Source organism: Panicum virgatum, chromosome 5N (assembly GCF_016808335.1).
Source record: "Panicum virgatum strain AP13 chromosome 5N, P.virgatum_v5, whole genome shotgun sequence".
In the NCBI taxonomy this organism is placed as follows: Eukaryota; Viridiplantae; Streptophyta; class Magnoliopsida; order Poales; family Poaceae; genus Panicum; species Panicum virgatum.
In genome coordinates this window covers 59568368-59590703 of record NC_053149.1, presented here as the reverse complement: position 1 = coordinate 59590703, position 22336 = coordinate 59568368, and the positions used below count along the sequence as shown (strand labels likewise).

The following is a 22336-nucleotide window of genomic DNA, read 5'->3' as shown; positions in this document are numbered from 1 at the left end:
TAAAAAGCCCACGACAATTGGCGCCGTCCGTGGGGATTGCGCGCAAGCATTGGCTAGATCTCCGCTCCCCTCCTAGTTTCTGAGGTTGAGTTCATCCTCTGCAACAGCGATGAGAAGATCGAGAGGGGCGCGGCGCCACCCGCGACGTATGCCCCAACACCGAAGCGGCGGAATCCTCGGTGCGGTGGCGCACGGCAGCAGCGCCTGCTGTGCGTCGCCACCACGACACCTCAGAGCCGGCACGGTGGGGCGCAGGGGCGACGCCTGCCCTGCGTCGCCCTGCGTCATCCCAGAGTCGGCTCAAGGTTTCCTCTCAAGCAACCACCCGGGGTCCCCTGCGGCGGCACGGCGTCGGCTCGAGGTTTCCTCTCAAGATGGAGCCTGGAGCCGGAAGGATGTCTGTCGCCTTCTCCCTCGCCTGGCGCAGGCCTCTCTTGGCGCTGCTGCAGACAGGCGTCGACCTCCGCCACAGAGCGCGGGGGCCCTGTGCCAGCCCCAGGGCGAAGCCGGCGAACGACCGCCCTTCTCCACGCTCCGTGCTCGTCTAAACGAGCACCCGACCTTCCGATGCGCCAGGACGTCAAGCTGGTTTCAGCACATCAAGGGCAGCCTTCGGGCTGGCTTTCGCCGGCAGCTGGCAGTGGCAGGGCCACTCCCATTCAAAGCCAAAGAATTTGTTCTCATGCAAACTAAGCATGAAACAGTTCTTGTGCGAAGGAGGGCCCGGCAAGCTCCCGAGGTGATGCTGGATGATGCTGTGTAAGCATGTCCAGAGCACCTTCGCCCCCGACGACTGACAAGAACCTCCAAGGTGGCAGTTCCACTCCAGCCGGGAACGTGCATGCCTTATGAAGTGGCAGCCGAAGGTTACCACTAGATAGGATTGAGTTAGTTTCTCCTTTGTAATGACATGGTGGCTACGTGTGGTCCAGAGCGGTAAAGGTCCGCCCTTGTAAACCCGGCCTCTGGCATCCATCGCACAAACAGGCGACACCAGCAAGTGGTCCAGAGCGGTAGAGGTCCGCTCTCGTAATCCCGACCTCTGATGTACACCACGAGTCAAGCAATAAAGGAGAATTGCTTTCTCAGTCCTATCTTTTCTTTAACCTAAAATCACTTGTTCGTTCAACCTGCATGTCTCCTTCTCCCGCACGGAGTTTTTCCTTTAGTTGCTAACAATCCAAATTGAGTTGCTAGCTTGTGGTTAGGTTAGGACACCCCTTCTAGCTGGAAGGCAGTTCGGACCCCTAGAGACCTCCTCAGGAGAAGTGGTACTCGTATCCTGGGGTAGAGAAGTTCCGCGTAGTTTAGTCTGGTAATGTACCCTAAGCCTACGTACTTCACTGCCCTGTTACGAGTCCCCTAGTATCCGAGTCTGCTGTCCTTAGAGGTCCCGGGCTCCTTTCTAGTATAAGGCCTGGTTTCCTACACCTTGCTGCAAGGCCGGTGACATGGATCGTCAGCAATGATCCAAGTCCACTCCGGTGGCCCGCTCCGGTGGAGACCGCTCGCCACGGTCGCCCAAGTCCACTCCGGTGGCCCGCTCCGGCGGAGACCGCTCGCCACGGTCGCCCAAGTCCACTCCGGTGTCCCGCTCCGGCGGAGACCGCTCGCCACGGTCGCTCCAAGTCCACTCCGGTGGCCCGCTCCGGCAGAGACCGCTCGCCACGGTTGCCCAAGTCCACTCCGGTGGCCCGCTCCGGCGGAGACCGCTCGCCACGTTCGCTCCAAGTCCACTCCGGTGGCCCGCTCCGGCGGAGACCGCTCGCCACGGTCGCCCAAGTCCACTCCGGTGGCCCGCTCCGGCGGAGACCGCTCGCCACGGTCGCTCCAAGTCCACTCCGGTGGCCCGCTCGGGCGAAGACCGCTCGCCACGGTCGCCTGGAGCCGGGTCCGGGGAAGTAGTGCTGGCTCCCTGGGCGGTTCAAGGTCCGAGCAGCCGCTTAAGCTCGGTTCCGTACCCTAAGCCTACACCTTCGCCGCCCTGCGGAGAGCGCTCTAGTACCTGAACCTGGCAACAGGTGCTACGGTCTTGAAGGGGTCCGGAGCACTCGCTCTCAACATGAGCAGGCCAACGCAATCAGCATTGCGTCACAATGATGGCCCCACCTGCGGGTTCGTACCTCTCCCGAGGTGGGCCCGGGGGCCACTGTCGGTATCTCTGGACTAGGGTACCCCCTCTTGCTATGTCAAAACTCGTAGTTATCCGTAACTATGCCCAAAGGAGCTGAGCAACCGGACCCCTGGGGTCCGACTCCATCTCACCGGACCAATGGTCTCGGACCCGCATCCCGCTCGGGGTCAGGTCCGGTGTCACCACGTGTCCCGGAGAAGGAAGCACTCAGACGAAACAGCCGGGGCCCCCGGACCTCCCTCGGGGTCCCGGACCCCCATATACTATCCGTACCCCTCGGCATGGAGGAAACAGATACCCCGCCTGGGGGGGTCCGGAGCCGCCACGTGTCCGCAGACGCAGATACGCGCGCGCGGCTGCCAAGCTTCCTCGAGAAGACTTGGCCACCTACCGCATTCAATGCAGGAGGCGTTAAGAGCGCTCTGCCACAGCAGAGCCCGAGGAGACTTTCGCTAGGCTGCACTGTTGACCGCGTGTTTCCAAGGTACACTGTACAGCCGCTGGCGCCACTCACGTCAGACTGCTACACCAATTAGACACGACAACTCGGCGACGGAGTATCATAACACCTACACGGTAGACCCAACAGTCTACGCTGCAACCTACGTTGCCTCAACGGGCGCCTCGCCGATGAGCCAGGAGAAGACCCCTCTCGGTCAGAGAGTCTACAGGACGATGAAGTGTATCCGGCAAGAGATTCTCCATCACTGTAGCACCACTACTGTCTAGTAAAATATACATCCTTGTTGGGCCCACCTGTCGGGGTCCGACGCCCGTGTACGCGTCCTCCTTGCTCTATAAAAGGGAGACACCCGTTAGAGAAAGGTCAGGTCCAAAAGAGGACTGGAAGGCAGAGGATAGACTCATCCACCGACACTAGAGCAATACTACTCTCAAGTGGGCGTAGGGTATTACGCTCCGGCGGCCCAAACCACTCTAGATCGTCGTGTGTTCATCGAGTTCTTGATTGTGTTCTTGAGCTAGATACGCCTAATCGCTTAGCGCAATCCCGAGTATACCCCCTCGGGGATTATGCGGGTGCCTTCCACCACCCGGCTGTGGGTACCCTAAAAAGCTCACGACAACTAGCTATTACCATTGCGAACCCCCTAAGAGGGCCATGGACACATTGAAATGTTGTGTAGCGCTGAATCGCTGATCGACAAAACTTGCAAAAAGCCTCCTCTCTCATCCTCTCTCCCCTCCAGGTCATCTTAAAATTGTACTTGCTCTGAAGGTATCTCTAATGTGCCCTATGAAAACTATCGGTGCTAACTTAGTAATTTCTAGCACCTATGTTTTATTTAGGCACCCGGTGCTAGAGAAAAGAGAAAGCCTGAGTAGAGATGGAAAAGCTGTGTTTGTGAGCTCTACCTCAATCCATGATGAGGTGCAAAGTGGTGCAAGCTCCGGCTTTTTAGGGCCTGTTTGGCAGGGCTCCGGCTCTTCTAAAAATAGGTCTTTCAGTGGAGCGGCTTCTCTAGTGGAGCTGAAGCCGTTTTGAAAAACGTTTGGTAAAATGGTTCCACCCTGTCTTTCATAAATGGATTGGAGAGGTCAAATGTCCAATATGCCCTTGGCTATTAAACGTGTTTGTGCGGTTGAATTTTATGTTTGCACTAAATTTAAATTTTAAATTATATAAAAATAAATAAAATAAATAAAGAGAAATATTGATTAGGTAATAATTATTGTCTTCTCGTATTATTAGTAATTTTAAAGGAGTAAATCCTCATATAAAAAAGATGTCAATCCATGAAAAGAAGTTTTTTTCTTTCTATTTTTTAGTTTTTCTTCCGATCCTCTTTCCATTATCCATTCGGCTGGATCAGGCGTCCATTCTCATTGCGAGCGTCGCTCAGCCTTCAGCGCCACCAGCCACCGACTCCCACGCGCCATGCCTCAAGCTCTCGTATCTGCTCCGCCTCCCTTGCAGGCGCGCGCCGCCCAAGCTGTTGCTGCTGCTCGGCTTCCGACGGCCGGCCGCTATTCCGTCTCGCGCCGCCTGCCATGCTTGGCCTTCCGCGCAACCGGCCGCCAATTCTCGGCTTCTCGCCGCCGGCCGCGCCCACCGCCACTTGGCCTTCCGCGCAGCAGCCGCCTTAGCTTCCCGCCAGGCTGGTCGCCGCCGCGAGTTCCGGCCGGCCCTTGCACCCACGGCCCCGCCGGCCCCGGCATGGGCGAGGGCAAAGTGGTCCTGTGTGGAAGCCGTCGCTGGCTCCAGATGTGGCTCCACCCCAGGAGCTGCTGCAAAAAACATTCGTTTGGGAGAGCTTCGCCTGGAGCTGCTCGCAGAGCCGCGCAAGAAGCCCTCCCAAACGGGGTCTTCCTAATAGGTGGAGCTGGAGCTAGAGATGGAGTTGGTTTTTTAAGTTTCATCAGCTCCACTTTCTCGCAGGTAAAGCCGCTGCTCTATTTTTGTATGGAGCCGCTCTATTTTCAGAGTGTTTGGTAAAGCTCCAGCAGGAGCCGTTCCGGAAGCCGGAGCTCTTGCCAAGCAGACTCTGAATTTGACTAAACTAACAACCATGATGTGGCCTAGTCTTGGCACCACCTCACGTTCCGTACACAGTGATGCCCTACGAAAACTATCCTCCGGCCTCCGGATGGGACCGATGGGTGATGGCTCTGCATCCGCTGATCCGCCTCCGGCCTCCCCTACGAAAGCGACGTGCCATCGAGGACCGGCGCTTGACTGTCCTCGGCTCCTCGCATGCATGCGAACGAACGGACAGCCCGGCCCGCCAGAGAAGTGGATCTGGCTGGCCAGGTGTGAGCAGCTGCGAAGGCGCCACCTGTCAGTGAGTGCCTGAGATTTCCAGTAGCATCTTCTTCTTCTTTTTTTTCCTAAGAGAAACTTGGCCAAGTAGCGAGTCAAGTGCCCGCTCCTTTGGACCCGGGCCGGAGCCTTGACTGGCTGCGCCATTTCCTCTCGCCACTGTCTGCATGCAGTGATGTAGGAACGAGCGCACTACTGACCTCCTTCCCCCACCGTCCCTGATAAATCCTTGGCCGGTTCCTTCCATGGGCTTCCATTTCCACAAAGAAGGACATGCGTGACTGCATGAGCAGTGAACGAACGCCACCCAGCCCTGCAGATCTGTAGAGAGGAGGAATCAGTAGATTGAGACAAAGTAGTTGGCGCGGTGCGAGGATGGTGACCATGAAGCTGGGTTCCAAGCCGGAGATTTTCGTCCTCGAAGACCTCACATGGTTAGCTCGATTTCTTGTGTCTTTTCAGTTGTATATAGATTTACGATATGTTCAGCCTGTACTGTCTCGAACAGGACAGATTTCTACATGAATGTTCCTCTCTCTTGTTACAGTAAACCTCAAAAGAAAATCCAATTTGCACCCTCGAACTATCATAAAAAGTCTGATTCTCAACATTCAACTACGAAATCGGATAGCAAATGTCATCCAACCGTTAAAACTAGGCAAATTTGACTCTTTAGGTGGTTTCGAAGATGGTTTTCTTTATGATAATTGAAAATTATAAGTAATTTATTTAAATAAAAAATAAATGAGTACCAAAAGTTTCGTAAAAATATAACCAATCTATTAGCATGATATCTATCAGTTATTCAGATCCCATTTTATGTTCTTAATATTTGGTTGCTTGTAGCTATGCCTATTATTTTTAAATAACTAATATTCAAATTGAGTAGTTATAGATGTGTTACATTTTTAGAAAAATTTTGGTATTAGTTTCATATTTTTTTCTAATTTAAAATTAATTAGTTTTGTTTTTTTAGGCCCAATTAAAATTTTTTATTCTTTTTAGAAAATATGTCAATTTTGCCCGGTTTTAACATTTGGATGACCTCTGTTATTGGTTTTGTAGTTTAAAGTTGAAAACCAAGCATTGTGATAGTCCTAGAATGTAAATCGGATTTTTCCCAACCTCAAATTATGTTCATCCAAATCGCATCCCTTTCCTCTCGACATTTCTTATGGATTCGTCATAATTTTTTTATTAAAAAAACTGTAACATGTCTAAACAATTAGGAGATGAATGCACGCCCGATCTATAGTATATATGTGGGGACGTGGGGTGTCGATGAATTTAATCGTGGCAATAGGTTGAACGAGATCGATGCGTGCGCAATGTACATTTCTACAGGATCAGCTACTTCTTTCATCCCCATCAGATCGAGTGTTTGCATCCTTTTTCAGTTACAAAAGTTCATATGTTTCATCTTGATCTTATTCCCAGGAGATGCACCACCGAACTTGAGAGTGATGTTGTTGTCGAGGTAGGAGAGATGTCCTTCTACCTCCACAAGGTTAGTGCTTCCATCGTCTATGGCCATACGCTCTCTAGAGTCGTGATCTTGGATTGCTCTGAACCGCGGCGCCTCCTGGGTTGGTATGCAGTTCCCGCTGCTGAGCCGGAGCGGCGTGCTGCAGCGGATGATCAGCGAGTACCAGCCCCCGGCGGACGGCGGCGGCGGCATGTGCACGCTGCAGCTGGACGACATCCCCGGCGGCGCCAAGGCGTTCGAGCTGGCCGCCAAGTTCTGCTACGACGTCAAGATCGAGCTCAACGCGCTGAACGTGGTGTGCCTCCGCTGCGCCGCCGAGTACCTGCGCATGACGGACGACTACGCCGAGGGCAACCTCATCACGCAGGCCGAGTCCTTCATCGCCGAAGTGCTCGCCAACTGGAAGGACTCCATCAAGGCGCTCGAGACATGCGAGGGCGTCATCCCCACCGCCGAGGACCTGCACCTCGTCTCCCGCTGCATCACCGCGCTCGCCTCCAAGGCCTGCGCGTCCGACGCCGCCGCGCCGCTGCTCAGGAACGCCAGCGTCGACAAGGACGCGCTCTGGAACGGCATCCGGTCAGGGGACACGGCGTCCGCGGCGTCGGCGTCCGGGATGGACTGGTGGTACGAGGACGTGTCCTTCCTCAGCCTGCCCATGTTCAAGCGCCTGATCCAGGCGATGGAGGCCAAGGGCATGCGCGACGAGAGCATCGCCGGCGCCATCATGTTCTACGCGGGGCGCTTCCTGCCGGGGCTCAAGCGCAACACCAGCTTCAGCAACGCGCTGGCCAGCTACGGCGCCGACGGCGGCGGCGGCGGCATGAGCAGCCGGAACATCACCCCGCGCGCCGCCAGCGTGTCGGCGCCGTCGGAGGGCGACCAGAGGTACTTCCTGGAGGAGATCGTGGCGCTGCTGCCGACGAAGAAGGGCGTGGCGTCCACCAAGTTCCTGCTCGGGATGCTGCGCACGGCAATGCTCCTCCACGCCAGCCCGCTGTGCCGGGAGAACCTGGAGCGGCGCATCGGCGCGCAGCTCGAGGACGCGTCGCTGGACGACCTGCTCGTGCCCAACCTCGGTTACCACGTCGAGACGCTCTACGACATCGACTGCGTGCAGCGGATCCTGGACTACTTCATGTCGTCGACGGACGGGATCGGGACGGGGTACACGTCGCCGGCGCTGGCGGAGGACGGCGGCGGCAGCCTCGGGTTGCCCCAGGGCGGGACGCCGTCGACGTCGCTGTCGCCGATCACCATGGTGGCCAAACTCATGGACGGGTACCTCGCGGAGGTGGCGCCGGACACCAACCTGAAGCTGCCCAAGTTCCAGGCGCTTGCCGCCGTGGTGCCGGACTTCGCGCGCCCCGTCGACGACGGCGTCTACCGCGCCATCGACATATACCTCAAGGTAACACGTCGCGCCCTCTTATACATTCAGGTTTCCTTTCGTGATCTCTCTCATCGATCGGCACGCGCCCGTATTGCAGTCGCACCCGTGGCTGTCGGAGTCGGAGCGGGAGCAGCTGTGCCGGCTGATGAACTGCCAGAAGCTGTCGCTGGAGGCGTGCACGCACGCGGCGCAGAACGAGCGGCTGCCGCTGCGGGTGGTGGTGCAGGTGCTCTTCTTCGAGCAGCTCCGCCTGCGCACGTCCATCGCCGGGTGGTTCTTCGTGTCGGACAACGCGGCGGGGGGTGACGGCGCGCGCCCGCACCATGGTGGCGCCATGGTCCCCAAGGGCGCCGCCGCCGTCGCAGCCAGCACGCAAGCAGAGGTGGACACCGACGCGGAGGACGACGCGCCCGACGGTAAGGAGACCATCACCGACGTGAAGGCGCGGGTGTCGGAGCTGGAGAAGGAGTGCAAGAGCATGAAGCAGGAGATCCGGCGGCTCGGGAAACCCCGGAGGTCGTGGAGCCTGCTCACCAGGAAGTGCGGCTTCGGGGCCAAGGTGCAACAAGGGCAGCCCGCACTGCCGAGCAGCAAATAGATCTTTCACCTCTTCAGTTTGTTTAGGCACCCAGGCCTTATCTTCCGTTTACCAGTAGTTTTCGAGCTAGCTAGCTCTAGTACTATTATGCAATAATTATGTTATTATGCTTTGCAAGGATTTAATAACGTAACTTGAGCAGAGTGACAGTGAGCAATATCTTTTTATGTTTCTGTTGTTACTCGGAATCCGAAAAATCTGTTTCTTTAGGAATACTTTATTATCTGGACCTGGCAAGTGCAGCAAAAACAAAGACAACAAAAATCATATGGAGTATATATTTCTGTATGATTTTGACAAGATCAAAGCCACATTCTCAGTGGTGCAAATAATCACTCAAGATAAAAAAGAACGATGGTCGCAAGTAGTTGAGTACAAATCAGGTAGGAAAACGTATTCCCCTAAAATCTTAGTTAAGTTACCTATAAACACATCTGAACCTAGGTAAGAGATAAAGCTCTGGTAGCGTAGGCAGTATATATTACATGAGGGCAAGAAGGCTATAAGCTACAAGTAATCTCAGAGACGCACTGCACATGTATAGGGATGTAGAAGACGCCGGCACCAATCGTCACAACCTGTTTGTCTTCCACTCAGCAAGGCCACTCTATCAAAAGGCGTTTCGCATTGCACCACGGGCCGCCTCGCGTTTCATCTCTGCTTCTTTTCCACTTCCACGGAAATACATGTATACTTGCTGCATTTTCACATGTTTCAAATGATAGATCTCAGAACAGTTCTTTTCTGGAATGATCCAACTTGAGGAGAGAATATGATGCATTGAGACCAGCTATGCACATAGACATCATGTTCCTAAAGAATGTGCCTACACATCAGTGAGCAAAGTTTTTTAAAAAAAGAAAGAAACCCACCTGAATGACAGCAATGCTGAGCAGTGATTCAAGGCAGAACATTCCAAATCCAATGAAGTAAAATATCTGTCAAACAAAAAATGTGAAAAAAATAGTGTAAACAAGTGAGTACTTACCAGACAATATGTGAACTTGGCTTAAACATGCATTGAATATATTTGATCAGCCAAACAGAAAAGGCAAAGCATCAGGTATTCCCAGGCCTGTGGACTAGTGCAAGATGCAAGAGGTCCATCACAAAAATTAAAGGCCGGATCCTATGTAGGTAGGGATTCCTCATATCTTGACATTTTGCTGGGTATTATATAGCTTTATTATGAAATGATTAACCTGAACCAGACCCAAGTTAAGCAGTGTAAACTTACCCCCACAATAACACTCCTGCCTATGACATCAATGGCCGGTAAAATTCCACTGTAGGAACAAAAATTGAAAAAGTAATTAGACACTAGATAATATGAGCGAGTTAGCACTGTACACAGATAATAGTTTGCTTCGGTGTTCTTACAAATTTACAGCAGAATAGGATCAGTCTAGGTATATTGAGTAAAATTTAGCAGTGTTACAAGGTGACCATGTAAAATTAACACAATAAGCGGAACAAAGGCGGGGTTGTGGACCAATAACTCAAAACAGTTTGATAATCACCAAAGTGGTACTTTAAAATAAGGTAACGCGTGTGAAGCATGTGCACAGGCTAAGTCAGCAGTAAATTTGGACCTAGTGCAAAATGATAATGGTAGCCTCAAAATTCTTTCAGTGTCCGAGCAGAGCTCTCCTATCCTCATGTAACTATCAGATTTGCGCATGACCTAAAAAATAGTAACTTCACTTACAAAAGAATAAAGTCCAAATCATGTAACACTTACGCCAAAGATTTTCCTTTGAAAGGAAATGGAGGAGCCACAGCAGACCAGACACAGAATAGTATATGGAGCTGGAAGGATGAAGATCATTAGCAAGGAGTAAACCAACTTTTTAGTCTAATATATGAAATGATCATCATCTTACCAAGTAAAACAAGAAAAACCACCCAAACTTCAAAGCACTTTCAGTCCTGTAATAGACATTTCAATAAGTCAATTGTGAAACAAATGAAGATACAATGTGGCAATGTGCATGAATAGTGTCAAGGAAGAAAAATATACACAACCTCATCGCATTATAAAGTGGGCGATACCATAGCACATAGGCCCCAGGGACACCAGAGATGAAGTAGATGATGGCTAGCAACCAGATCATGACACCTATGCAAGTTTGCCACCAGATTAGTTTCAAGTTGGTAGCAATTGCTTCACAAGATGTAAAATGAAGTCCAGCATACGCCCATACCTTCTCCTTTAATCCATGCTGCTGTAGTTGCAATGATGTTCCAAAAAAGACAGGCTGTCAATCCTGCATGCCATCAAAGGTCGCACAAATAAGGACCCTGTTGGAGCAATATTATACCAATGCATGATGTTTTCTAGATCTCCTCTGCCAACTTTAATGTCTGCTAGTCTGCTCATCATCAGAGCAGACCATTAAACGAAATTCCTGATCCCAACTACAAATATGAGAATTTCTTTGGACATTTTTTTCATAATGGTTAAAGATTTAAGTCACCCACAAAAGAAGAGTAATATGGTTTACACGTTAATCTACAGGGTTCACTATCAAGAACCACATTTTGGAACAAAGCTGAGGCTTGATTTTCTTTTCAAATGATCTACCTTAAAAGGTATATGCAGTCAGCACAGGAGAATGTTTTTTAAACCAAAATCCATGTGCAATTTCTCTGAGTTTTATATGATGCCACTTCTCACATGACAGTAAAAAGTTTCGAATCCAATGAGATAATGCGGTGATTCCATTAATTTGGAGGATATCTATTACTTGGACGTGCAGGTCTTCATGAAGCATCCTAGTCACAGTGTTTGCAGATAGCACATCAAAAAATTGAGGTTTAGCTAAATAGTTTACTTATTTCCAAAAGCTATTTCCTACAATTGGAGGGAATTGAGTAACCAACACTTACCCAATAGTGAAGAAAATGCCAGATACTGCATCCTTTGTAGGTGAACTGGTATCTCATTTGAAATATCATGATGAATAATGGGCATAAAAGGTGGCCAGTTCTTATCTTCAATGACAATACCAGCTGTCAAAAGAAAGGAAAATGCATCAGTTGCCAAAAGAAAGGAATTGGGCATATTATTGATTGTAACAGCACGAGCAATAAGCAACAATTAATTTAACTTCATTCTTAGAGAAAAATGGGAAACACTTGTAGATTTTGCAAGAATGGATGCAAAGGAACCTTTCTAAACCATTAAGTAGATATTGCTTGAATTCTTTGAACATACTTAGACTAAAACTTCTGCATCACACAAATGACTAGACCACTCCGAAAAACTTCCTATAAATCTCATTTGTAAAATATGTTGGAACGGCTTAGACCCAGTGAGGGCTCTGGTGTTCATTATATATCCCAGAGAACAAGTCCGGGTAGGACAGGGTACAAGAGATACAAGCATAGGACTCTAAGTCCTAGTCATACACGATGACACACCCAATCCTAATACATGTATACTTCTACATCATTAACAAACTGACAGTATGCGAACATCACATAATTTCAGTCTTTAATTTTTTTATTAGACATATCAAGCCCATATATATTATATAAGTAAGAATCTACCTCTGGCTGCAGCTTCCTCCTTTCTTTTCAGTTCCTGAGTGTCAAGGAAACAAAGGGTAAAAAAATCAGGTACAAGTATTCAAAGAAATGAAACATAGTTGAATGACTGTAACACATCTGGGTTGTTTCAAGTATATGAAACATCACCGAATCAACTTTTGCTTATTTGAGTAGAACTGGTCAACACTCAAGTTACTCAACACAGGTCAACCTTGGGTTCAGTATATTGGTCCATTATGTCAAAAAGTCTCTCGTGAGAAAAACAGAGCAAATTCTAGAAAAACAACAAATGAGTAGAAGTGAACTGTTGGTAACAGTGTGTGGTTTCCACTTACATTGTTACCTTTCAACTAAAAGGTGCTTAAGTGGATGCATGGAGAATTAGAGATCCCATGTTCTCGATGTTACTCATTTTTCAAAGTTTCAACCCAAAGGTGCACTAATATGATTTAGGCAGTGGTTAATAGTGCTCTGTTAAGTGTGTCATTCCAACTTTATCTGATTAGCTCCCAGACTGCATTGTGGTTGCTGCTTCAATAACTCTGGAAAGATAAATAACGTAATACTTTGTGGCTCTGTACTGCTACATATTTAAGCACAATAAAATCACAACATGTAGGAGCCTTGCAGGATCATCCAGGGCATCCCAGGATTTTCATCCATGAGGGGCATGCCAGGATTTCATCCATGAGAGGATTTTACTGTTGCATAAAAGTAGAAGCACTTCATGAATTCGTAAACACATGGTTTGACCAAACACAGGGCACACAATATAACATGGTTTCAAGTTTTGATTGCAAAGGCACATACCCTTTCCCGTTTGTTTAGCTCAGCCTCCTTTGCCTGCAGTTCTTTCTCCTTTTTACTCAGGTCCTACATTTACGTAAAACATATTAACAACATGATCAAACAACTACAAACACATCAATGAAAGAATATCTGGAATTTATTTAGGATCAAACAACAACTATAAAAATAGCAGCTTGACTGATAACATTGGATGTGACCTTCTGAAAAAAATAATCCAAAAGGAAACATATGCACAATATATTTACAGTGCTGGAGTGAAAGAGCATAGTAATAAGATTTTTCTTAGGCGGAGCAGATCTTGTAAATATTGAGTCGCACAATAATAACAAACTCAATAGGAGATCATGTACCTTAGCTGAATCAAGAGGTATGTCTACTGAGGCGCCACGATCATTGTAGAAGCCTGCTGGTTCATGAGGAAGAGGTGGCATCCGAGAATTGGAAGCAGGGGGTACACTTCCTCCCTGCAGAATAAGATGCATTTGGAAGATCAATCAATGTTTAAAGAAAACAGACAGAAGATTAGAGCCAACTGGAAGCTTGATTTGCATTATCTGCAAGCAGGAAATGTTGCCCTAAAGGGAACTGGTAGCATAGATGGAACAAACAAGCATGCATACAGACTTACAGAGTCCCAAACTCAAGATCTATGCAGTCACTTACAAGTTTCTACACAAAATGAACTTCAACAAACACTTACTGCTACGAAGAGTGCTTAATCCGAGTAATTTGCACCGAAAAATGTTTTTACCATATCATACAGTCCCAACAGTAAATTCTCGTTTCATATGTTTTCACACATCCACTACAATCAGTAGGTCCTAATAAAACCCCACAAATCAGAGGATGACAACCCCGCACCCCTAAACCCAAATAGAAATTTCCAAATTTAAGCATCATTTCTCCCTTGAAAACCCCAGAACAGAGAGCCACAGCCAAGCCCTATCCTGGCAACAACACGCAGTCGGCAAGCACCGTACCAGGCAAGCCCAAGCACAGACCGGCATCTCACAATCGAACCCGATCCTAAACCACCAACCCTAGCGCCAACAATTCGGCAGATCCGAGCATGCACCACCGTCGGCGGGTACCAACTACCAACGAAGCGCCCACGGCCAGAAACCAGCGCCAACGACCTCAAAACCCGGACCCAAACCCACCTTCGCATCCACGCAAGCGCGGGAGCAAGCTTCCGCATGTCTACTAGAGGAGTCGCGGCCTAGAGCGGGGAGCAATCGCGACACCCGGCTACAACAAGGTACACCGATTACTCACCGCAAAGGGGTTGACGTCGTCCTCATCGAACGGGTTGCGGTCGTACCTCCCCGCCATGGCCGCCGCCTCCTGCTGCGGCGGCGGGGTCTCCGGCGAGGGAAGGGAAGGGGAAGAGCAGCAGCACGGCGCGGGGGCGGGAGGAGTCCAACCTCCAACGTGACGGTGGCGACCAACTGCTACGCGGCGGCCGCTTTCACTTTAGCCGGTGTTGTTTACTTGACGAAGTGGGTTTGGAATTTCGGATTTGTCTGGGGGCCTCTGATTTTGGTTGCGTCCGCGTGGTGCCTGGTTGACCAGTGCGATTCTGCGCCTGCTGGTGATGCGGCCGACATGTGGGGTCGTTTCGGCAGCCGGGTCGCCCGGCGCGGCAACGCGAGGTGTGGAGAGCAGAATGGCGAACGCAGTTGCGTCTCTTGAATTGTGCAGGACAAGAGAACTGTCAGCGATTATCAACGAGCACTTGCAGGATTAACAATTGTTCGGACGAATCCAAAGTTTCGGTACCCTAATTGACTCTTAAAATTTGTCGGTATGCAGCAAGCTAGCAGCATACACGGGCTAAACAAGTGGGAATTCTCAGATGGAACACTTTTTTGTACTGGCATGCCATGTACAAACTGAAGGAACATGGCATTGGACTAGCACCGTGGAAAATGAGTATAATATCTGGATCAGCTCTTCATACACGGGAGAATGCTTAAATGTCGCCAAGAAAGGGGAGAGAATATCTCGCAAGATATACTATATAAATAGAGGAGAAAAAAATATGCTAGGTTGCAACCTTAGCAACGAAGGAAATGCTAATGCAGGGAGCAGGGCATTTTCACATGATAAGCCATTCGCACCCCACTTTGATTAGGTCAAAGTAAGCATTGACCATATGTTCAAACTTCAAACTGATACAAACAATGAGCATATGGACAATGAACGATCATCACATGATACATGGCCGTACCGCCAACTGGGGGTGTCAGTCGTAACCAAAAGTAGCAAGAAACTAAATTGTCCTTTTCTAATTGTTTACTTTCCTGTTTCCGCTAATCTTTGTTCAAGGCTGCTCATACAGCAAATGTGGCTAATTACAAACTGATGCACAGCCAGGCTACATATACAACAGGGAACAAAGGCCGAATGCCAGCCCAAGTCAAAACACAATTGCAAGACCCACTTGCAAAGCTATGGCAAAATTAAAAGCTACACAATTGTGGGCACTTTTCGCCAAAAAGAATGGTATCTACTCTGCCGTACTGATGAGATTCACCCGAGTTGTTTTAGATCACCACCAAGTCTTGCAACGAGAGACTTAGTTCTTGAGCGAGTTGCGCTGATTCACCGCCCTGCCTGTACCCACAAAACACAAAAAAGGAAATCGCACAATATTAGAAGAAAATTTGTTTCTTGTAGCAACAGGTACATGATTGAGAAATGATGGTTAAAAAGATGGAGCGTGAAGTAAGGGAAAGGAAGAGAATTACATAATCAGTGGATGTAGAACTTGTTGAATCTTTTGCAAATGGTTAAAGCAGCGTGTGCAACGTTGCAACCTGCATTAGATAAGCAAAGTTGGTGAATTGCATGGTTTGATTTAGCACAGCAGTTTCTCGCCGATATGTCAGGACAGGCACCATTCTTCTCTTCACATCCAATATTTTTGGGCAAGGTACAAGTTTTGCAGTGAATTTGCATACCTCTGCTCCGCCTGAATGTTAACTCCTACGCCTAAATTTGCTGATAATGTTGAATGTATAACTGGGCCGAAAATCTTTATAAGATCCAACAACATTTCCAAAGAAACTGTAGCATGCCTGCAAATTTGAAGCAAAATAAATTGCAACTAACGACTAAAGAGACAAAGTGACCGCTAAACCAATTGTTATTTTCTAATGTAAGATGCCAATATTTGCATGATTTAGATAATGAAGAACGTTAGCATCAGATGTTTTCTCTTTCAAATGAAAAGAGAATTGCAAGGAAATAATAGATCCAATACATTACCTTTCAGTCTTGCTACTCAGCAACCCAGCAAGAACAGGCAGAAAGCTTGAGAAAATCTCCAGGTTGAAAAGATCAAGCTTCCCTTTGAGAGCACTAACAACATCAGCTTGAACCTGTCAATCTCAACCATCAGTAGACAGTAGCTTGTAAAAGAAAAGGGATATGAAAATACAGCCATGCATAATCATCATACATCTCAAAGAAACTTACAGCGTTGTCAGGCAGCTTTGCCACTGCAGCAATTGCTCCTTTGATACCACTTTGCTCAAAGACATGCCGCATCATCTGAATACACATAACACTAAAGTTATATTGGATCACAAAAATAATAATGTTTAGGTGGTAGATCAATGATGGGGGGCGCAGAATCAAATGATACATTTTAACGTTAAGCTCTCTCATGTACCCCTACCATTCAAATATATGACATGCCAGCCAAGCTAATTAATTCTTTTTTGAACTGATTACCATGTCCTAAATGTCATATATTTTAAAACAGGAGGGAGTATTGAAAAGCCTAATGAAAATAATCTTTCCTCCACAACCTTGCCCATATGGAAACTGCCAAGTAAAGGTTAATGGCATTAACCACTCACATGTTGCATCAATAAATAAACTATGGAAGTTTCAGAAGATCTTCTCTATTTGCTGGATGTAAGTTCACAAGAGAATTCCATGATTCATATGAGCTGATAACAAAGAGTGGTCAGCAAGTACATAAAAAGGGATCACCTCCAATTTTGTCAGCCGAAGTTTTATAGCATTTATGAATTCGTCATGATTCTGCACTAAATTGGCAGGCGTCATCACCTCATCCACTGTTGACAAATCCTTTTCATATGTCTGACTTGGTTCTGCCTGTTCATTGCAATCAGTAACAAACATAAAAATTTGAACAGCCAAAACAATCTTTTAGAACTCTACATAGCATGAAAAAGTAAAAGAGCAAAGCTAAGTCAAGTATGTTTGATTTGTATTCTGTATGTAGATTATGAGTACTTCAGCATCACTTCAATCTCCAACAGCATTAAGTCCACAAACATTACAACACAATCAGCCCCATGAATTTTGTACCTGGTTAGTAGTTTTCCTATAAATACATGTGGCAGCCAGGACTCAAAGGATTAACAAGTAAATACAAAAACCAAACTAGATCCAGCATAGCTGCAATAGTTTCAGTGAAATGGTTGTGATTCTTACGCACTAGACTAGGAAAGCACATACAAGTCAAAAATACAACTATACCACAGAACCATAATAGGGTAAAAGAAAATATGTTTAAACAATTAGACTCAAACTTAAGAGCACATACTGAATTGACCGGAGGGCTGTCATTTTTCAACATCCGATCACCACAAGAACCAGTTTGTAGTGAATGATCATTGCTAGAAGACTCCCTCCTTTCCCACCTCTCAACAAGAGACTTTGTTTTTCCCAGTGGCACAGCAACTGAAAAGAAGTTAATCTTATTAGGAAGCTATTTTGTAGGCCAAGTGGAACCCAGATTAAGAGTGGATAAAAGATATGCCCTAAAAAACATCAGTTAATATGCATACACACCTCCTCTGACATATTTCACCCTGGCTGTCTCTGTTGTTGAGCATGGTGATTCAAAGGCTGCACGAAACAGATTCAACTGTTACTACATCGCCATTAGTAGCAAAACAGCAGGGTTGATGTTTAAGAACAAAGATGAAGGGCTATACACTTATCGTCATTGGACGGCAAAGGATGCTCCAGTGACACTGTTCTATCCATCTTTTGTGCTATTTGTGCAATATCTTCTTTATCCACCTCGCCGTATTCTTCTTTTTTGTAATATGGAGATAGTCCAAAGGAGAACTTTAAGCTTGGCAAACCCTCTGAGCAAACATCTGGTTCGCTGGGTGTGGATCCTATTGAGCTATCACTATCAGCAGCAGTGCCACTAAGTGAGGGTTTTCTTCTGTGAATAGGAACCCGAAAAGCATCTGGGGCTGTAGTTGTGCCTTCAGTTCCTCTGCAAACACTGCTTACTGTTTTGTCCTCTAAAATGTCTCTGGGTACAACAACAGGCGCAGAAACAGCCTGCGACGTAGTATATATATCTTTCACCGATGCTGAATCTGTAAGATTGCCTTTCTTAGCAGTAGAAGAATTTTTAGCTATTCTTGTATGAGAAGTTAATGAGGTATCTTTCTGTCCAAAAATACGTTCCACTGTTTTTGGGTTGGTGGAAGGACTATCAACAAGCTTCATACGCCTCATTGGAGTAGAACTCTGAATAGACGATCTAAAAGATGGATCGGGTCTTCGTGGAATTGTACTGCTCCTATCTTTCTTGATCTTATCTGTACTTGCTGGAGTCAAATGTGAGCCACGAACCCTGCTTTCAGCTATTACCACAGAAGCAAGAGAGAGGGAGGGAAGCATCATCACAACCCATGTCAAAGTAAAAACAGAAAATGCATAAGTGGTATGAAACTGTACCGGTCCCAGTCTCCTTGACTTTGTATGAATTTTTCGGTTGTGTCATTGGTAAAGCAGGACTTGAATTTGCAGTGCTTTCACTTGGCTTCACAGGATTATCATCCATAGATTGCACAAGCTCAGCAAAAAAATTTGCTTTGGGCAACACACCCAGAGCATAGGGTCCAATGAGCTGGATCAAACAATAAAAGTTAGAACTTAGAGAAGGCAGGAGATAAGGAGAATACATATTGCATGCAAAGTATGCCACTCACTGATATATCAGCAGCCCATAGACCAACACGTCGTTCATGGTAGGAGCATCCCAATAGTTTCCCTTCATAAATACTAAGGTCAGCCAAATTACTCCAACCCATGTCAACAATGTCATGGCATCTTACTGGTTCCCAAGAGAATACCTGAAAATATTCAGAGGTCATTAGGTGCAGCAAATAAAAATCAATAAATAACATATCAAAACAAGACCTACCTTCAAGCTCTGGTCTAATCCACAGAAAAGGGTTTTACCATCTGGATGAAAGACCATAGAACGTACTCCAGAACCCTGGGACAAGGAAGGCATGTAAGCTACCAAAGAAGAGGAAGATGCATCCTAGATCAAGAAGCACAAAACAAAATGCACAAGACGTAAGCAAGCTTGGGCTAGATGTCAGACTGTCTCTTAGATAAATTGAATCAAACATAAGGAAATGTCAACTAGTCCTCCTAGAAAGCTCTTATGGTGCTAATTTGAAAGAAATAAGATAGTAATAAAAGGCCAACTGCAAAAAGATGTTGCAGTGATTACCATGCATATAACACATGCATACCAAAGAATTGAGGAGCCCTAGTTCATGGTTTATCAGATTATAATTTCATATGAAAAATTTAGCTTGATTTAAGATAATCACTTGCAATACCTCGGGTCCAGCAGAACCTATCAATTCAAAAGTTTCGAGGTCCCAAAATTTCACTGTCCGATCAGCTGAACCTGAAAATGTCAATATAAATCATTCAGGGTATATATCCACTACTTTAAACTTCACTTACTTTAGATGTCTCCGACAAAACCATTTATTTTCTAACTAAAAATGATATTTTAAAATATTGCACATGCATTGGGTCACGTTGTCATGCATTAATAACAAAATTGATGAAAAAGAGATGGTGCGTATAGAAAGATAGGCAGGCACCTGTTGCAAGCAAAAATTCTTGAGGATGAAAATCAATGCAATTAATTTGTCCGCTGTGGAACTTGAAATCATGTAAAAGCTTTCCAGCCGTCAGATCCCACACCTTCACAATGTTATCTTCCCCTCCGGTGACAACCCATCGCCCGTCAGGGGTAAACCTGATTCTTTTAATTGCTCCTCTGTGACCCTTATATGTGTGAATGCATCCCTTTTTCTTTATATCCCATATCTTCAGGTCTGTATCTGATGAACCAGATGCAAAAAACTCGCCGAATGGATGGAATTCAACAGAAGTGCAACTCGATCTATGCCCGGTAAGAGATCGCACAACTGCATCTCGATTCAAAAACATTAATCAGATATTTATTTTCCCCAAAGCATGGCATTATCCATCCACAAGAAGCTTAAAGTTACCACACATGGTTAAACTTGAAGTAGTTGGTTTGCAAGCTTAAACTATGATGCAGGGCAAACTGAGACAAATTGGAGAACACTCAACAAATTGTTAAGACAGTACAGATAATGCTTTCTAATTAGCTCAGCAGAGTATGTAATCATGGAACCACCAAACTACGGGCATTTTAATGTGGCCGTCGAAGACATTTTGAAAAGACAGGGCTTGAAAATCTATAATCATGGTTCTAAAACAGACACTAAAAGATAAAATGAAGTTAGTGCAACAGAAGATTATCCTCAAAGAGTGTTTTCATTTGTATGACTGTATCATAATAAATCTAAAAGAAACTTGTGAAGAACACAACATAAAATGGCCATGTTTTACACAACAAGCATAGAAAGAAATGAGAGCAAGATGCATGCTCTTAAGAGTATAACCCAATCGTGGGAGCGTTATATAGGCTTGACCGCTTGAACCACACCTTTAGCTTCCTCTAAGTCCCACAGCTTGATGGAACCATTTGATGAGCCAGCAAGCACAAGCATCTCTGCTGAATCAAACTGCACAGCCTCCACCGCACTTGTGTGGCCTGACAAGCTCTGTGGAAACAATTAGACACCGATTCAGAAACAGCATTGTTCAAATTTTAAGCTAAGCAAAAAGATTGCAGTGTCACTAGCATAGGGGACATGTACCAGAAGCGGAGTTTGCTTGCCAATGGCCCACAAGTTGACCTTGCGATCATTGCCTCCGGTGATGAAGACACGGCTAGACTTCTTGCCGATGGCCAGGGACCTCACGTCAGCATCGTGCGCCACAAACTCCTCTAGTTTGGGGTGCCAAGTTAAGAGATGTCAAATTTGAACAATGCAAACCTCCAGATAGTTAACTAGTCGTAGTCCTAGGTACCATGGTTTGCATTCAACTGAAGTGAATACGGAATTATAAGAAAAAATAAAGCAGAAAAATAGCTGAAATAGCATTAGCTAGCAAAACAGATTTCGGAATTTGGCGCTGTAGCCTAAGTTGGGGACAAAAGGGAAACTGTTTGCCGAACCAGTCGCAACCGCTTAGTAAGGTTTAGTTTGGATACTTCAAGAACAGTTGCTTTCTTGGCTCAGATTGCCCAAAAGAGTAGAAAGGCGCCAGGAAATTTCAAGAATCTACTTCAAGAAGCATTCAAGACTGAGGAAATACAAGAAATCGGTGGTCTCTACTGTTCGAGCAAATGCCTGCCCGGATTGCCTCGCATGACGGCGGCTTATTCCCCCCGCGAGCCAAATCGAATCAAGAAACAGAGCGGCGACTCGGAGACGAAGCAAAAGGATACGGAGCCTGTAGCCGCGCTTCTCGGGGTCCATCCCTCCGGCTCCCCGCTACCGTCTTCCACCCAGACCACGCCGCTGCGTGGCTGGCTCGCCCGCGCGGGCTCTCGGTGGCGGGACCGTCGACGCCGAAGATGAGCAAGGCTCGGATTGGGATCCGAGTGGTCTTCTGGAGCAGGGGACTTGGCGAGAGCGAGGCGCGTCGCCTTTTTTTCCCCCTTCCTCTCTCTTTGTTCTTTGCTGCGGCAGGGCCGTGAAAACGAGAGGTGTGGAGCGGCGTAGGTGGGTGGGTAGTGGAGTTCTTGTCGTCTCCCTCCCCTCTCTCCTACGCGTCGCCCCGCTTTTGCCACTCGTTCCTTTTATTTTGTACCAAACCGGGGCTAAAGCAAAGGTTCCCCGTTCTTTTTTTTTTGATAAAGCGGACCTGTATTTAAAGGTTAAGAGTATATACGAGTACACGTACAGATACACCATACAAGGATATAGAGAACAGCTGTCCCATACAAAAAGCGAACAGACCCCTAGAAAGAACTGAAAATCCAAACAAGTCCCTGGACCTGAAGCTTCGTGAGGCCGATTCCACCGACGCCGGAGGCTGACACCGCCGCCGCCCGCAGACCCGGCCGTCTCCTTCAAACCCAAGCCGGAGGGAGCTCCATCGCACGCAGGCTTTAACTTGAGCCGGAGAAGACACCCGAAGCCGGAGCTCGGGGGGAGCAAGAGCTGAACGCACCGTCGGCCGGGGCAGCGCCCCAAGCTCCAAACGGCACAGACTGTGCTCACCTAAGGCAGCCAAGACCACCGCAGGGACGTCGAGCTGGATCCGCCCTCCCACCAACCTGCACATCCCAATTGCCTCTGCAACCTTGGATAAAAAGGCCGGAACACACCTCGCCACGCCGACGACGAAGACGAAGAAGCTCCGGCGCCGGACTCCTGTACACGGAACTC

At 47.3% G+C, this 22336-nt stretch overlaps 3 protein-coding genes across 7 annotated transcripts; 1 reads left to right on the top strand and 2 right to left on the bottom strand.

Moving 5' to 3' along the window:
- The first annotated feature begins 3945 nt into the window (after positions 1-3945).
- Positions 3946-8571, top strand: LOC120676331 (BTB/POZ domain-containing protein At5g03250-like). 4 transcript variants are annotated; one of them, XM_039957580.1, is made up of 5 exons: positions 3946-4532; positions 4677-5347; positions 6351-6420; positions 6512-7810; positions 7890-8571. In XM_039957580.1, the coding sequence occupies exons 2-5, from the start codon at positions 5289-5291 to the stop codon at positions 8388-8390; spliced, it is 1929 nt and encodes a 642-aa protein (XP_039813514.1). In that variant the 5' UTR covers positions 3946-4532; positions 4677-5288; the 3' UTR covers positions 8391-8571. The 4 variants fall into 4 exon arrangements, with proteins under 4 accessions (XP_039813514.1, XP_039813516.1, XP_039813515.1 ...); XM_039957582.1 differs by having other exon boundaries at positions 3946-4935; positions 5181-5347; XM_039957581.1 differs by having other exon boundaries at positions 3946-4935; positions 5087-5347.
- Positions 8572-8687: 116 nt separating this feature from the next.
- Positions 8688-14257, bottom strand: LOC120676332 (secretory carrier-associated membrane protein 2). Its single transcript, XM_039957584.1, has 12 exons — positions 14028-14257; positions 13103-13216; positions 12753-12815; positions 11943-11976; positions 11280-11402; positions 10595-10657; positions 10416-10509; positions 10274-10319; positions 10132-10199; positions 9628-9676; positions 9263-9328; positions 8688-9087 (listed from the first exon to the last, which is right to left on the bottom strand). Exons 1-12 carry the CDS (start codon positions 14082-14084, stop codon positions 9001-9003), a joined length of 864 nt encoding a protein of 287 aa, XP_039813518.1. The 5' UTR covers positions 14085-14257; the 3' UTR covers positions 8688-9000.
- Positions 14258-14924: 667 nt separating this feature from the next.
- Positions 14925-21709, bottom strand: LOC120676330 (katanin p80 WD40 repeat-containing subunit B1 homolog KTN80.1-like). Of its 2 annotated transcripts, none has more exons than XM_039957579.1 (17): positions 21391-21709; positions 20756-20886; positions 20542-20659; positions 19664-19993; positions 19391-19461; positions 18961-19035; positions 18746-18889; positions 18492-18663; positions 17729-18397; positions 17583-17639; positions 17335-17471; positions 16755-16880; positions 16233-16307; positions 16023-16135; positions 15716-15832; positions 15503-15571; positions 14925-15368 (listed from the first exon to the last, which is right to left on the bottom strand). In XM_039957579.1, exons 1-17 carry the CDS (start codon positions 21419-21421, stop codon positions 15299-15301), a joined length of 2505 nt encoding a protein of 834 aa, XP_039813513.1. In that variant the 5' UTR covers positions 21422-21709; the 3' UTR covers positions 14925-15298. The 2 variants fall into 2 exon arrangements, with proteins under 2 accessions (XP_039813513.1, XP_039813512.1); XM_039957578.1 differs by having other exon boundaries at positions 18961-19083; positions 21391-21693.
- Positions 21710-22336: the final 627 nt, after the last annotated feature.